The 16191-nt window shown below is 37.9% G+C and overlaps 1 protein-coding gene across 1 annotated transcript in view; it reads left to right on the top strand.

The window, feature by feature from the left end:
• Positions 1–512: 512 nt before the first annotated feature.
• The window catches only part of UROC1 (urocanate hydratase 1), a 47350-nt gene continuing 31671 nt past the window's right edge, over positions 513–16191 (top strand). The window contains exons 1-8 of the mRNA XM_074198458.1: positions 513–732; positions 7627–7757; positions 9337–9430; positions 10089–10148; positions 11249–11377; positions 12172–12233; positions 14588–14654; positions 15130–15273. Coding sequence (XP_074054559.1) covers positions 607–732; positions 7627–7757; positions 9337–9430; positions 10089–10148; positions 11249–11377; positions 12172–12233; positions 14588–14654; positions 15130–15273 — 813 coding nt within the window. The 5' untranslated portion in view covers positions 513–606. The remainder of the gene's footprint in view (positions 733–7626; positions 7758–9336; positions 9431–10088; positions 10149–11248; positions 11378–12171; positions 12234–14587; positions 14655–15129; positions 15274–16191) is intronic.

Raw genomic sequence — 16191 nt, 5'->3', positions numbered from 1 at the left:
TGGACCAAATGACAGAACTAGTTTCTCTTTGGGTTTTGGGGTTTTGGGGTTTTTTCACTCCCTTTGGGTTTTTCACTCCCTATGTGGAGAGAGATTAAGAGCATTGCAAATATTTCTCTCACCCTGTGAATAGAGGTTTCCATGATGCTCTGTATAAGGGAAAGTAAGCCTGAAACACTCAACACGTAAAAATGATACCTCTAGAACTGGGCCAAACCCAGACCTAGAGAGTATCCCACCTGTCCTGAACCATACTCCTGGTGGGCTTTAGTTGCCATACTCCTAGGCATAAGTATCCTCCTTATGCTGTATCTAAGAATATCTGTTAATAGGACATTCCTTCTCAAACAATTGAGCAAAAAGTGTCAAAACTGGGCAAACTCTCTTATCACCAGCCCCAAATGATAGCTGTGAATGATTCACTTTCAAGGGAAACCAGTTAGCCAATGGTGTTAGCGAGGGAAAGGAGGTGGGTGACCAAGGTCACAGCAGTGCCCAAGAGGTTAGAAACTAGAGGTTCTGGAATTTCTTATCCTTTCCCTTTGCAAGACCCGGTCTTACAACACCTCTGGGAGCTGCTTCTGCCCATCTCCGTATCTGCTAGAAATGGCTAACCTGAAGGAGCTGTGCAAGGGGCTGCCCTTACACCCCTTACCAGAGAACAAAGGAAGAAGGAATGGGATACCCCATGCCCCTGTGAGAACCCCCAACCTTACTCTAGAGGAAAAACAGGTAAGAAGACTTGAGTCTCCTCTCTTCTTACTATTAAAACCTCTTGGTCTCCAAAGAGTTTCTCCCTTTCCTTATGGGAATGGCAGTGTCTTTGAAAGAGTCCTTGTGGCTTTAATATAATAGAAAGAATCCTAACTGAACTGGGTTTCAGATGACTGGAGTTCAAGATTTGGTTTCATTACTAGCTGGTAGTTTTGTAACTTTTGTCTATGACAAAACACCCTTTGGTAATTTTGTAAAACTTAACCCCACTCTGAATCTCATCTGCAAAATGATTATGACATATGTATGACCTTCTTCAAAGGTCATATAAGCTGTTATGTGCAAGTCCACAAAATGCAAAGAAGAGATTCCTGCAGTGAATGTGATTCCAAATTATGAAGGGATCTAATGGACCACTATCACGGGATCAAACCATGAATTGAAATGAATTGGTTCTCTAAGGATATATATAGCCTAGCTCCCAATACCTTTCTCAGTCCTAGGAATTGATAAAGACTCAGGCTTATGATTCCAGGAAGTCCATATTCTTCATGTTTTTCCCTAGTGGATTTTAGGTTTTAATCTCTTCAGTGAAATTGTGAACCCTTTGCACATGGTTCTGGGGCTGAGACATCATGAAGTGTAGGGGAACACTTTGCACATGTCCTGCATCTGACACCCAGCAGCTGAGAGCTCCTTAGGCAAAGCACTACAAATGATGATGGTGGTGGTGATGCTAAAGCTAATATTTTATAATGCTTGAAGGTTTGCAAAGTACTTTAAATAGATTATTTCATTTGATCTTCAGAATTAGGAAATAGATATTGCTATGATCTTCATTTTTGCAGATGAAGAAACTGAGATTGGGCAGGGTTAAGAGACTTTGCCCTAGGTCATACAACTGGTAATCATCTGAAGCATGATGTGAACCCAGCTTCCTACCATCATGTTTAACATGCTATTCACACTTAAGTTCATAAATAACACTAAACATTATATGAGTGTCTTGGTTAATAAAAATTGCAGAACAGATGACACCACTGGTAGATGGAGTTTCTTAAACCAGTGAAATCTTAGTCTTTTCTCTTCCCCAATGACCTTAGGAAAGCCATTTAATATCTCTGTGCCTCAGTTTTTTTCCATTTGTAATGTGGTTTTCATGCTACTTTTCCCAAGGGAGTTGTGAGGCTCAATTCTCCAGAAAAGAGATTCTGATTCTCACCATTACAGGATATGACCTGTCTTATTAAGAAGAAAGCCTCTATCAGTCTAGTCAGAGATCTCTGAGAAGAGGCTTTTGTAAGTAGAGGAAATTGCAGTCCCTTTCCCCATTCCCAATACACACACACACACACACACACACACACACACATGCACGCACACACACACGTGCACACACACACACACACACACACACACACATACACACTTTAGCATTATCTCCATGTCTCCATGCAGATGTCAAAGGTTAGGGTTAATGACTTGTGTTCTTACATAACTCTCTTGACTGGGCGCCAGTCCTGTAATCCTCCATTAAGACCCGGATTAGAACTGGAGTCTTTCTGTCTTTTCAAATAAACCAGTCCATGAAGCTTGTATTTTGTATGTGATCAGCCCTTTGTTCAGGTCTTCCAGGAAAATACGAGGAGAAGGTACACTTCTTGTGTGTGAAGCTACGGACTCTTATTTTATATCATGATATAGTTGCAAGCAAACTCTGTGGTTCAGACACTAAGTGCTAGAAGATTCAGGATCAAGGAAGAGATGGTACTGGAGTCTTGACGAATGAGTTTTCATTGGAAAGATAGAAAGAGAGAGAGAGAGACATTTTCCCCCAAATGAAGCATCACCTTTTTAAGAAACCACTATAACTGAACCATAAGTTCAGCACAGCAAGCAGACTCTATTTTAATGCAAGAATATCTTAAATTTTTTCTTTTTAATTTTGATTCTGTACAGAACTTTCCACTTTAGTTAGATACTTATAGGATCTCACTTCAGATTTCACCCAATAGGTTGACAACTCTTTATAAATAGAGTTTATAGCTTCAGTTAGACCTTCAATGAAGTTCAATAAATTTTTTATTCTTCATTTACTGTCTCATTCTCCAGAATGGAAATGCTGGATTTTTATCCTCTCCCTCAGTTGCCCTTCTTTTCACTCTGGTCTTAAAGTAAATGACCTAGTATCCTACCTTGTTCTTTGCCCAATAGTCTCTGTAATATCCTTCTTTTCTCAGAGGAGGATTTTTGAAAACTACTTGCCAAGACTCATCCTTACTTGTATCTTTCATCTCATCCCTTCCCTTCTCCATAGAGATTTGGCTTAAGCAATCATTCCATTTTTTTCATAAGCCCTCCAGCTATTTCTGCTGTTTTCTTCCTTTTCCTCCTGTTTTTTCTCCCTTAAAAATTTATGAACTGACTACCATCAATAAATACAAATGGTTTTGTATGCAAAAGGAATAGAAAAAGAGGATCATATTTGAAATTGAGAATATCATATTTAAACTCTTTCCTTTTTTGATATACATTAAATTTATCCCTGTAGAATCAACATTACCCTACTTTTCTTTGTCCCCTTCTGAACTCCTTCTACTATTGTTCATATATTTTTAAATTGACATTGACATTCCTTTCCCCCTTTTTACATCTTTATGTTTAGCTTTCTAAAAATCTACCCCAATCCTTCAAAAAACCTTCCATTGTAACAACTAAGATTAAGCAAAACAAATTCATTTGCAAATCTACCTCTCTGCAGAAAGGAGCCTTTTCCAACTTGCATTTTTCTTCTCCATAAAATATTGGTTGCAATAGAAGACTTCTGAAGTCTGACCTTTCAAATTTAAATATTGTAGGTCAGACTAGATATCTCCATGGTCATGTCCAGATCTAATAATCTATAAACCAAATTAAGAGTCATAGGTTGGAAGGGACCTCCAAGGCCATCTGATCCATCCTTTTCAGATGGGGAAACAGATCCAGGGAGATTAGATGACTTGCCCAAAGTCATACAGGTTACTATATTTAGAGGCAGGATTTGAACCTCTACTGTCAGAGGCAATACTCTTTCTATTTACCATGAAATTGAAAACTTTTATTATTGGAAGAGACCTCAATGGTCACTTTAGGCCAACCCCTATCTGGAAAAAGTTTCTCCTTTATTATAAGTCTCACACCTGGTTATTCAGCCTTTGATTAAAGATCTCCAACAAGGGGGAGCCCACAAAATCTTGAACCAACTAATTTTACTTTTGAATAACTCCAAATGTTAGAAAGTTCTTCCTGATATCAAGCCTGAAATCACTTCTTTGTGATTTCCACCCATTGTTTCTCTTTCTATACTCTGGGGCCAAATGTTTTTTTTTTTTTGTTTGGTTTGTTTTGGGTTTTTTTTTGTCTTTCTCTTTTTTGTCTTTTTTTTGTATTGTCTTTCATTCTCAAAGAAGACCATGGCATCAGGAGAAGTGATGCCATGACAAGCACACGAAGTGGATTTGAGAGATTGATGCTGTGCTAAGGCACCAGCCTTAACTTTCTCCTCTAGAGGCATCTAAGATTCGGTAGACAAATATGAATCAGGATAACCAAAAATGGCCCTGGAGGTGAGGCAATCAGGGTTAAGTGACTTGCCCAAGATCACACAGCTAGTAAGTGTCTGAGGCTGGATTCAAACTCCCATCCTTTGCACTCCAAGGTCAGTGCTCTATCCCCTGCATCACCTAGCTGCCCTTTGGGGGGGGACAAATGGAGCAGGACTAATCCCTCTCAAAGATGGCAACCCTTGAGAAACTTGAAGACAACTATGGCGGCCCCTCCTACATCTTCTCTTCTTCAGGCTCTACAACTCAGTTCCTTCAGATGACCAAGAATGACTTTTCTATGACATAAAACAATAATACTGATAGTAAAAGGTCTCTTAAGACCAATCCAAATATCTTGAACACAATAGCATCATCTGAATCATTGTTCATGGAGACAACATTGAACTTTGAAGTTGAGGATCAACTTTCATTGGGATATTGGAGTTCTGATACATGTGGGTTTTGTGTTTTTGTTTGTTTTAAAGAATGATAATGACATTTAGAGCTTCAGGAATGTTAGTGGAATGAGGAGTGAAAGTTGTAGTAGAAGTCAGAGAGAAATCTGGACCTTTGACTGAAATCTTAGAATAACTTCCCCACAGTGAAGGGGAGGGACTGAATTATACTACTTAGTCTATAAAAATGATAACACTTTGAGATACTATTTGCTAGATTCCAAACACTTTCCCAGAACTTATCTTATTTGAGCCTCAAAGAAACCCTGTGAAGTAGGTAGGATAGAGGTTATTATCTCCATTTCAGAGGTAAAGAGATTGAGACTCAGAGAGGGAAAGCAGTCATAGAACTATTATGACTTCAACTTTAAATCCCATACTCTCTCACCTATATTATTCTTATCCTTTTACAGGAATCAAATTGTTTTCTCTTACACACTTACACATGAGGATAATTTAAAAAAAAGGAGAGATCATATTGTTTACATGCTTATCTATACATACATATATAGTTAGCCCAAGATTCAAGGCCGGGCATTTGCCTACATATGATATGTGTGTATATTTGCCTAAATATGATATATATATATATATATATATATACATACATACATTTGCACACTTGTGTGTATTCTATATGTTTAGTTATTTATCTATTGATATATTAGGTGGCTATAGACTTAAAGGGAGGTTAGGTAGTGCAGAGGATAGAGTGCTGAACCTGAAGTCAGGAAAACCATCTTCACAAGTTCAAATCTGGCCTCAGATACTTACTAGATGTGTGACCTTGAACAAGTCACTTAACCCTGCTTACCTCAGTTTCTTCATTTGTCAAATGAGTTGGCAAAAGAAATGGCAAAGCAATGCAGTATTTTTAAAAAGAAAACCCACAAATGGGGTCATAAAGAGCTAGATATTATTGAACAACAGCATGTGCTCCAAAATAAATTCCAATTCCACACAGTAGCAAAAATAATTTTGAAATCATGTCCCTTTGAAGCCCAATTTCCTAGAGCATTTTCCTTTGAACGGGTATCCAAAACAATTATTTTGAGCATTTTTAAAGTGTATATTAAAGTATTTGTGCCTCTTAAACTTTGTTTTCTCTTGAGTTTTTAAAATGTTTTCTTGATATTATTGCCTTCCCTTTTTTCCTTATCTCTAGATTACTATCCACTAACTCACTCTACCCTCCCCCCATGAATAGATGTCATTCCTTGTAACAAACAAGCAGAGCCAATCAAAAATCAATACATCTGGCAGACCTGACAGTGCGAGCTTCATTCTTCATAGTATGAACTGGGTTCATGATATTCCCTCAATAACAGGCAGGCACCTTGCACCTTGATATCTAAAGTCTCTCCCTAAGGGCTCCCTCCCTACTCTTCAATTGAACTTTTCCTCAAAATTGTGTGTCCCTTTCATCCTGCTTGACGGAATTTAGAATTGCTATCATAGGGTCCCTTTTGCTCTTTGACCCTCTCTTCTTCTGTATGGAGCAGCCAGGATTGACTGCTATAATAGGATATGAGAGGGGCAGCAGACAGAGCACTAGACCTAGAGTCAGAAAGTACTGAATTCAAATCCAGCCTCAGACACTTGCTAGCCATATGACCCTGGACAAGTCATTTTTTTTTCTCAATTTCCTCATCCATAAAATGAGCTTGAAAAGGAAATGGCAAATCACTCCAGTATTTATGACAAGAAAACTCCAAATGGTGTCATGAAAAGTTGGACACAGATAATGGACTAAATAACAACAAATACACACACATGTATTTATGTGTGCATGTACATCTAATATGTCATATATAAAATGCTTATATTAACATAGTTTTATATAGTGTCACCCTGGAGATTTAATTACATATGCATCCATATTTAGTAACTTTAACTCTCCCTTTCTGTCTATGACTCTCCAGGGTGAGCCTAAATAAATATATAAATACATATGTGTGTATTGTGGATATATTTATGTTTAGATAGATACACACAGATACACATAAATAGATCATGCACTATATACACATATAAACATACATGTATTTGTCTGTATACCATATATATGTGTAAACAATTGAAGATCATCTTGGAGATTATGCATGCACACTGTGCATACATATCTATATATTTGTACATGTGACATGCACGCACATGCTTATGTAAATATACATAAAATCTATATTTATATATACAAATGTATGGGGGGGGTGTAAAATGTCCAGGGTGATCCTCAACTGACTTAGCTCTTAAGCTTCTTGTTGAATAGGATCATATCAGTGATTAATAACATTTCTGATAGTTCAACTCCTTCTAATTTCAGAGAGCCTAATATTAGAGGAAAGAGATAGCAATTCTAGATCCTGGAACAAACATCACAAAATAGACTTTGGTCAAGCAGAATGAAAGGGACACACAACAATTTATTGGAGAGATTGTGTTTACACAGAACATATTCATAATTAAGTGCCAAAGGAAGGAGCCAGAGTCTAAGTATACTGAGAATTCAGGGGAAGGAGACTTCAAGGTGGTAAGGAGGGGGAGGGAAAGGTTTCATAGAAGTAGGACTTAATTATAGACCTGAAGTATGGATAGAATTGAGACAGTCAGAGAAGTAGATAGATGGGCTTCTATCCAGACAGAGGGAATACTGAAAGGACATGAACAGAGACACAGAGTTGGGATGCACAACTTTGCAGGGGGCTCAATTGAAGGGACTCAGTGAACTGGAGGTTGTGGGGCAGGAGAGCAAATGAATGAGATGGTTGTAGAGGGAAGATGGTATATAGGTTGTCTTATGACCAGACTCAAGTGTGCAGACTCGCAGTTGAGATAGCTTGTCCTCCTCTCCTCTCCTTTTCTGTCTCTGATAGCTGGCTTTGAAGAATGCTCTGCGGTACTTCCCCCCCGAAGTCCACAAGATTCTGGCACCAGAATTTGCCCAGGAGTTAAAACTATATGGACACATCTACATGTATAGATTCTGCCCAGATATTGAGATGAGGTGAGTATCAACAGTACCACATTACAGGCAATGGAGATGAAAGAGATGGAAGTTCTGAAAAATGTTAGGGATTGCCAAGATTGCTAAATACGAAAAATGTCAAGACTGTTTCCAGCAACTCAAATTTTTCTTATCTTTTATCCCCTTTACTTTTCTGGGGTAAAAAGAGATAAATATTACCCTTATAGGACTCTGGTGGGGGGGGTTGTGGAGAAATCATAGACTATTAAAAATGGAAGAACCCTTAGAGAACATTTGGTGTAACCTCCTAATTTGACAAACAAAGATCATAGATTTGGAGTTAGAAGGGACTATCTTGTCCAGAGATTCTTAACACACTATATCCACTATTCTTCCATTGCTTTTAGGAAATTAGAGACTACGTTAAATGAATTGACCACAAATAAATCTCTTTGGCAGGGACTGCCATGAGTGGACCTCATGGGACTGAGGAAAGATGGTTTTATGTCCCTCCCCACCTTTCCAACCCCAAATCCAGGTCTCAAGATTTTCCTGGTATGACTTTGCCTGTGCTGTCCTTCTCAAAGGAGAGAGACAATGGTTTAAGCTTTTTTCATTCATAGCTTTCAATCTAGACATCAATTGTCCAGGATGTGAATAGGGATGGAAATGTGAAATCGCTGTCTTTTCAATTCAGCTTACAAAATTCTTATTAAGGACCTACTATGTGTAAGGCAATAGGAAAGGCTCTAGGGATAAAAAAATGAAATATGGAATAGTTCCTGCCTTCAAGAAGCAAAGAGTCTATGGCAGGCTCAATGCGATATGAGCAGAAATAAGTATAATTGAATGTAGAATGCATTAAGGGCTAAGGAATTCAGGAAGAATTTGAGGAAAAAGAACATTTTCACCTTAGAGGTAGGAATGATATCAGGGAAAGAAGTTTCTTTCTTTTAACATTCATTTTTAAATTTTGAGTTCTAAATTCTCTTCTTCTCTCCACACCCTCATGCATCCATTGAAGACATAAACAATATAATAAAGGGAGAGATATCAACAGAGAAAAGGTTATAGGTCAAGTTTATTCCAAATATGGGGATTAGAATAATCACAGACTTTTGAGAAGGGAGAGGTCAGAACAAATTTTCTTGTACCTCCCTTCCCAAATGCTCTTAATTTCCTATCATATGCCTACTAAGGAATTAATAGCAATAATTGCAACAGGTAATCAATACTTCCTAAAAATAGGTTCACTCTCTCCACTAGCTTTTGTTGCCTCTCTATTTAATGACATAGTGATTAAATATACAAAGCTGGACGAATTTAAAAATATTTGAATTTCAAAAGAGTGAACTCAACTTGACACTGATTTGAACCTGATTATTTGATCAGGGAGTGACATTTTATAAAAAGATCAGAGAAAGGAAATTGTATGTCTGAACTTAGAGGATCATCCATTCCTCTTTAAAGGGATCTTTGGTCTTAGCCTCAAGGCTGCCATGTACAAAGCATTAGAAGACGTTTTCTCATATTTACCCCAATAGAGCAATGGTTTTCCAACACGTATTTCCCTTTCCCTCTTTCCTGTTTACATATTGGATACATCTTTGTCTTTCAGGGCTTACCCAATTGAGAACTATCCTTGTAAGACTAAATCAGCTGCAGCAATAATGCACATGATTATGAACAACCTGGATCCCTCTGTAGCCCAGGTAATTCACCACAATGACACTTACCTCTCACATATGTGTATGTGTAGTCATACAGAGTATCTTCTATCCTCATCTCCTCACATGAGAATCATATGAATAACATGAAAATAGTCTTTTGAGAGTCCTTTTTAGGATATATCAAAGACTGAGGAGAAAATAGCTTACTTTTTATAGTTTTTATAACTATTAGGGAAGAGGAAGATTCTGGAAGTACACCAGGAGACAGCATAGTATAGTGCAAAGATTATTGGATTTGGAATCATAAGTCTTGAGTTTGGATTCTGACTAAGATACTTATTGACTAATGTCAATATGAGCTTTACATGTTCATGAGATATTGAGAAGACTATCTTGACCAGGCAGAGGATTTGTGTACAAGAGTCATGGGACATTAGTTTGAATAGGTGGGTCAGTGCCAGAGTATGAAGGTCCTTGATAGTCGAACTAGGCAGAATAGATTTAATCTTATAGCTAAGACAAGTCAACAAACATTTATTAAGCAGTTCCTACAATATGCTAAGATACAAAGACAGAGAGTCCTTACTTACGTGGGGCTAATGGGTGCTTCATTATGCTCTCCTTCCAAAGTGGTAACAATCGTGGGTCCAGCATTGTTTTAGAATGACTTTCTATCTCTGATCTCATCTTTGTTTCCCAGTTTCCCCAGGAGCTGGTGACTTATGGAGGGAATGGTCAAGTCTTCAGCAACTGGGCTCAGGTATAGTATATTTCATCATCCAGTTAAAGTTTAGAAATTTGGTCTTGGGCTTCTCCTCATTCCATATTGCCTTGAAATGAAGATGAGTTTGTCATCAAGTCTGACTTGAAATTCCTGTTTCCTAAGGATGCTCTTCTCATCCTAAGGATCTCTTTTTCTTATGGTGATGAGTTGGAGTTCAGGGTTTGGGAAGTCTAGGGTTTCAAGATCTCTTCTGAGGGAAAGTGTGTCAGTGCTGAGTGCTGGAATAGGAATGGAGAAAAGAGATAAAGGAAGATAAGTTGAGACTCCTGGACCTCATGGGACTGATGGTTTTATGTCCCTCCCCACCTTCCCAATCCCTAGGCTTCCACTCTGTTGTATACATCCTATCTTCTAATTTGCTTGGATATGGTCAAGTCAGGGTTGCGAGTTTCTTCTAAGGTATATGGAAACCAATCAGAAGTGGGCTTCATGAGGTTCAATCTAAACCCAGTTTTCACTATCCATTCCAAAACTGGGGAAGACAAGATCAGAAAGCATCCCTTTTTAAAATATTTCAGTAGTCAGTTAGGCCAAGGATATGTACAATGGCAAGAGTGGGAAGGTTTTAATTCTTCTGTGTAGCTTTTAGACCTTCTATGAATGAAGAACTAGAAGAGGTTCCAAGTAAACACAATCATGGGGAGCCCTTCCAATGATGTCATTCCTAGAAGTATTTAGGAATAAAGATGTTAATTTGTAATGTAGAATAGAACTTTGGGGCTTTTAGATCAAATTTTAATCTGCCTCTGATTTAGCTCCTGAGAATGTAATTAAAGGAGTACTAGGCTACAAGTCAGAAGTCCTGAGTTCTATTCATACTTTTACCATTACTAAGGATGTGATTATGAGCAAACTATCTCCCCTGCTTGGGCTTACTTTTTATAGTTCTATAACTATTTAATTCTAGGGAAAGGAAGTGGATGTCATGGAAGATATTGGATATACTGGGTCTTTCTTTGTCTATTAAAATGAAAGAGACTAGAAGATCAAAGATCCCTTTGAAGTCCTCATCCTATGATTCTGTGATTAAGATAAGATATTGATTCATGGTGCCACTTCTTTCTCTGTCCTTCCAGTTCAGACTGGTCATGTCCTATTTATCTGAGATGACAGAAGAGCAGACCTTGGTCATGTACAGTGGCCATCCTTTGGGCCTCTTCCCCAGCAGCCCCAATGCTCCAAGGCTAGTAATCACCAATGGAATGGTGAGTAACCTTGAAGAATAGAAAGGGTCATCTTCCACATAGGAAGATGACACTGTTGACCCGCCTAACTCTATCCCTCTCAACAGGACCTGGGTTGTATCACTAGCACTGGAAATTGGTAGTACTGATTTATGCATATTCTACCTTGGGCCAAAGGCATGTATTTGCAAGATGTCTCTCTAATGAGGGTTAGCTTATGGCTTATATAAAGGAAACAATCACAAAACAAGCTAATTGATCCAAAGAGTGATTAAATCAGGAGTATGTTGGAGTCAGTTGGTACTAGCTTGTTAAATTATAAGGGTAAGCATTTACATCTTGGAAATCATTAGAAATCAGGGTTTGATTTATTATTTTGTTCATTATACAGAGTTAAAAAAGTGATGGAGAAAATTGATGGTGAAGATTATGCAAAAAAGTTTGTCATATTTACATTTTTGTAGAGCATATTGTTAAACACCTAGCAATGCACCCTGAATCCAATCCATAGTTTTATTTAAAACAATTCTGACTACTTACCTAACCAGGAGCTATTGCCTTCAGTACTCAGTAAGTTGAGTACATTATTCATTTCTACAATGAAGAGCACATAAATAGTCACTTAACATTGTAGAAATTTATTAAAGTATCAACTGGGTAAAAGATCTTGTGCTTTTTACTAATCATTCATTCATATTCATGCTTTTATGAGTTTGGTTGAAGAAAATATCTTTTCTGACAAGGAGGGAAGGGGGAAATAAGGACAACAGAACAAGGAGTTTCTGTATGACACACCTTCTTATGACGTTTTTTAGGTAATTCCAAATTATTCCTCCAGAGTGGAATATGAGAAACTGTTTGCAATGGGAGTCACCATGTAAGTTAACGTTTTAAAAAAGGGAATGATTTTGGTAATTTGGGAGTCATCTTATTCACTGTCTTGACCTGAGCACTTACTTAGTCCCTAAAACACTACAAATCCAAGGGGCATTAAAGAGATTTATGTGAGAATCTATCTTTGCCCCACTGGGAGCTCATAATTGGTATGGAGAAAATGAATCTATAGACATGAAGCAAGTAATGAACAGGATTCTATATGTACATAAGTAATGAGGTATAGGGGGTTGGGTACTGATTCTATAGTTAGAAAACTTAGGGCAAAATCCTAAATTCATTTGTTCAGTCATCTTCAGTCATGTCTGACTCTTCATAATCCCATTTGGGGTTTTCTTGGCAAAGATCCTAGAATGATCTGCCATTTTCTTCTCCAGTTCATTTTTCAGTTGAGGAAATAGATGCAAATAAAGTGGAGTGACTTGTCTAGGATCATGCAGCTAGGGAGTATCTGAGGCTGGATTTGAATTCAGGGATATGAGTTCCTGTTTCCAGACCAGGAACTCTATCTTCCTATTATTTACTATCTAAATAGGGCAAGGCACCTCTCTGAGCCTTATCTCATCTTTTATCTGAAAAAAAAGTAGGGAGAGTCAGGTTTTAAACTTGATTATCTCTAAGATCCCTTCCAACTCTTGATCTTTGAGAGAAGGGAAAAAGAATAAACATTTACATTGCACCTACAATGTGCTTTTTTACAATCTCATCTAATTTGATCTTCACCTCAACCCTGGAAGATGAGTGTTGACTATCCCCATTTTACAACTGAGGACACTGAGCAAACAGAAGTTAAGTGACTTGCTCAGGGTCATACAACTCCTATAGCTGAGGTTACATTTGAACCCAGGACTTCTAGTTCCAGGGCTCAGTCCATAGCACTAGTAACTGCCTCTATCATTCCACTATCCATGTTGATTATATAATACATGGAGAAATGAGATAAGTAATATGGGGAAATATTTTCACTACCTACCCTTCCAATACTGCTCCTTCCTCCATCACTCTCCTGCCTACCCTCCTCCAAGTCTCCAACCACTAGACTGTATTAAAGATGAAACAGAGACAGTATTTGATTTGGGGACCAAATCATATATTTGGATCATATATTTGTCATTTACTATGTGATCATGGCCAATCCCATGGCAAAACCCCAGTTTTCTCATTTACAAAATGAGGATAATTTGGTCCTGCAATAATTAGCTACATTACAATGCCATAATAGAAAGAATAGTGGACTTGTAGTCAAGAAGAGAACTGTGTTTGCAGCCTGTTTCTGACACTAGTGGGGTCTGATCCTCAGTTTCTTCAACTATAAAATGGGGGTAATAATACCTGTAATACTTTGCTTCAATCAGAGAATGCCTATAAAATTAGATAAGGGCCAAATTGGATATGTAAACAAATCATTTGCCAGTGCTTTAAAAGCTCTGCAAGCTTCAGCTATTGGTGTTATTATAAGTGTAGGAATTTACAGGAGGCCAAGTAATTGTGGACTTGCTTAGTGAGAGATCATTGTGAGCTTCTATGATGTGAACAGAGTAAGAAAAGAAGGACTGAGAGGATGATATATACACACTGACCCCAGCTATGTAAATAAAGGCAATGATAATGGTAACAAAACTAACAAACAAAAAAAGGGTCAAAAGGAATCATAGAAACAAACTAGATAATTTACAACCTTGTCAAAGTTAATCTGCACATTTTAAACATCTAAAAATAATAAAAGTTTGTGGGTGCAACTCTATGGTGTTAGTAATTTCAGTTGTTTCTAACTCATTGGGGATCCTATCATTGGGTTTTCTTGGCAAAAATCCTAATTTGTAAATTCCTTTTTCAGTGCATTTTACAGTTGAGTAAACTGAGGCAAACAGGGTTAAGTAACTTGCCCACTGTCACACAGTTAGTGTCTGAGGCCAGATCTAAATTCATAGAGATGAGTCTTGTTGATGCCAAGCCAAACACTCTATCTACTGTGTCACTCAGCTGCCCACATCTATATAATCATTTCAATTAAAAAAAAAACCCAAACAATTAAGGGAAAAAGTGCTTTCCATCTATAATAATTTTTGATTCTCCCAACAGCCCCTAGAGGTAAGAGCAGCAAATATTACTAGGAGGCTTTGAGTCAGGTAATCTGAGATTTGGAAAATTCTAACAGAGAACTATCTCCATCATTGAGTTATTGTGAGAAAGTGCTTTATAAACTATAGAGAGACATATAAATGTGAAAATCTTGTATTATTCCCATTATTTCCAGATGAGGTAACCTAGAGGCCTAAAGTGTGATTAAGTCCTCACTTTTTCCTATATTCATTTCATCCCCTTTCTTGTGGCCAGGTATGGACAGATGACAGCAGGAAGCTACTGCTACATTGGACCCCAGGGAATAGTTCATGGCACTGTGGTAAGGGATTCCTGGAGGGTATTTGCCATTCAGAAAAATAAACTCTTATGATTTATCTGGGTCCAGATGCTCAAGAAGTTAGAAATAGGAAAAACCCTACAGAAGGTCAGAGCCTACAACAAACTAGCCTCAATGGCATACTATGTAGGGTAGCCCTTCATCATTCATCATAGTTCTGAGGAAGAACTGACGGACCCTTCTTCAGTCATCCCATCCCTAATATCTCCTGAGATCTCCCTGACTGTGAGCTCCTCAGCTCCAGCCCTTTCCCCTCCTGACTTGCCTTTTCCTGGAGAATGGAGAATGTGAAGCCATTAGCTGTGCCATAGAGTTACAGATAGAACTCTTTGGGCTATGGATGCCCTTTATCCTGGTAGGGCAAATCATCCATGGACCATTCCTTTCCTTTTCCCAGCTGAACTTGCCAAGGCACAAGATTTGAATTAACTAAACTTTCTTGTGGTCCTCTCTGCAGCTGACAGTGCTCAATGCTGGCCGGCGCTACTTGGGAGTAGAAGATTTAAGTGGGAAGGTTTTCGTTACCTCTGGTCTTGGAGGAATGAGTGGTGCCCAAGCCAAGGCTTCTGTCATTGCTGGTTGTGTGGGGGTAATAGCTGAGGTGAGATCAATATTCATAAAAAGGGAAAAAAACTCTAAGCTTAGGATCATAAAACTGTAGCTTAAAACTAGAAGGGATCTTAGAACCCTTCAAATTCAATACTTTCATTTTACAGAGGGGGAGCTAAGTCTGAGGGAAAATGTCTGCACTCAACTCCATGTTCCCCATCTAACTAAGCATGAGCTTATGGACAAATTATTTCACTGTCTTAACCTATTTCTTCTACTGTGAAATGGAGATGACACCTACACTATTTGCTTCATGAAATTTTTGTGTAGAAAACATTGTATAAACTGTAAAGCACTAGATGAATGTTACCTCTGGTTTTTCCAATTGCTACCACTGAGGGAAAATATACAGTCTTCAGGACAGATTTGACTTTCAGTTTGATTTCATCTAGCCTGCAAGGAGAATATCAAGAGACCATCCATTTTTGGTTTATTGTAAAAAAAAAAAAACCTCATAAGACTTAAAATCCAAGGACCATGGCAAGAGCAGAGAATTAGGGACAAGACTAGGACCTAAGGCCTTGCTTAGCAGCTTGGGCAAATCCTTTCCCCTCTCTTGACCACAGATTCCTCATCTGTAATAAGAGAGGGTAGGACTGGATGATTTTTAAGATTCCTTCTAGTTCTAAATGCTGGAATCTATCAAAAGGGCAGTGGTCAAATCTCATAATGTCTGCCTTTCTTCAATGAAGGGTAAGGTTTTTGTATAATCAGATGACTTGGATTTCTTTTATAACTAGATTCTGAACCATATATTACATTGCATTTTTTAATCATCCCTGCCATGCAATGAAATCTTTATTTGTATGTATAGCTACATCTACATCCATATCTATATATCTATATTTATATGCATATATCCATATAAATAGATTTACATACATGTGTATGTAAACATATACATAGGTAT

The sequence above is a fragment of the Macrotis lagotis genome, chromosome 8, assembly GCF_037893015.1.
Source record: "Macrotis lagotis isolate mMagLag1 chromosome 8, bilby.v1.9.chrom.fasta, whole genome shotgun sequence".
In the NCBI taxonomy this organism is placed as follows: Eukaryota; Metazoa; Chordata; class Mammalia; order Peramelemorphia; family Peramelidae; genus Macrotis; species Macrotis lagotis.
Note: the sequence above shows the minus strand (reverse complement) of the source record. Positions and strands in the feature narration are given on the sequence as shown.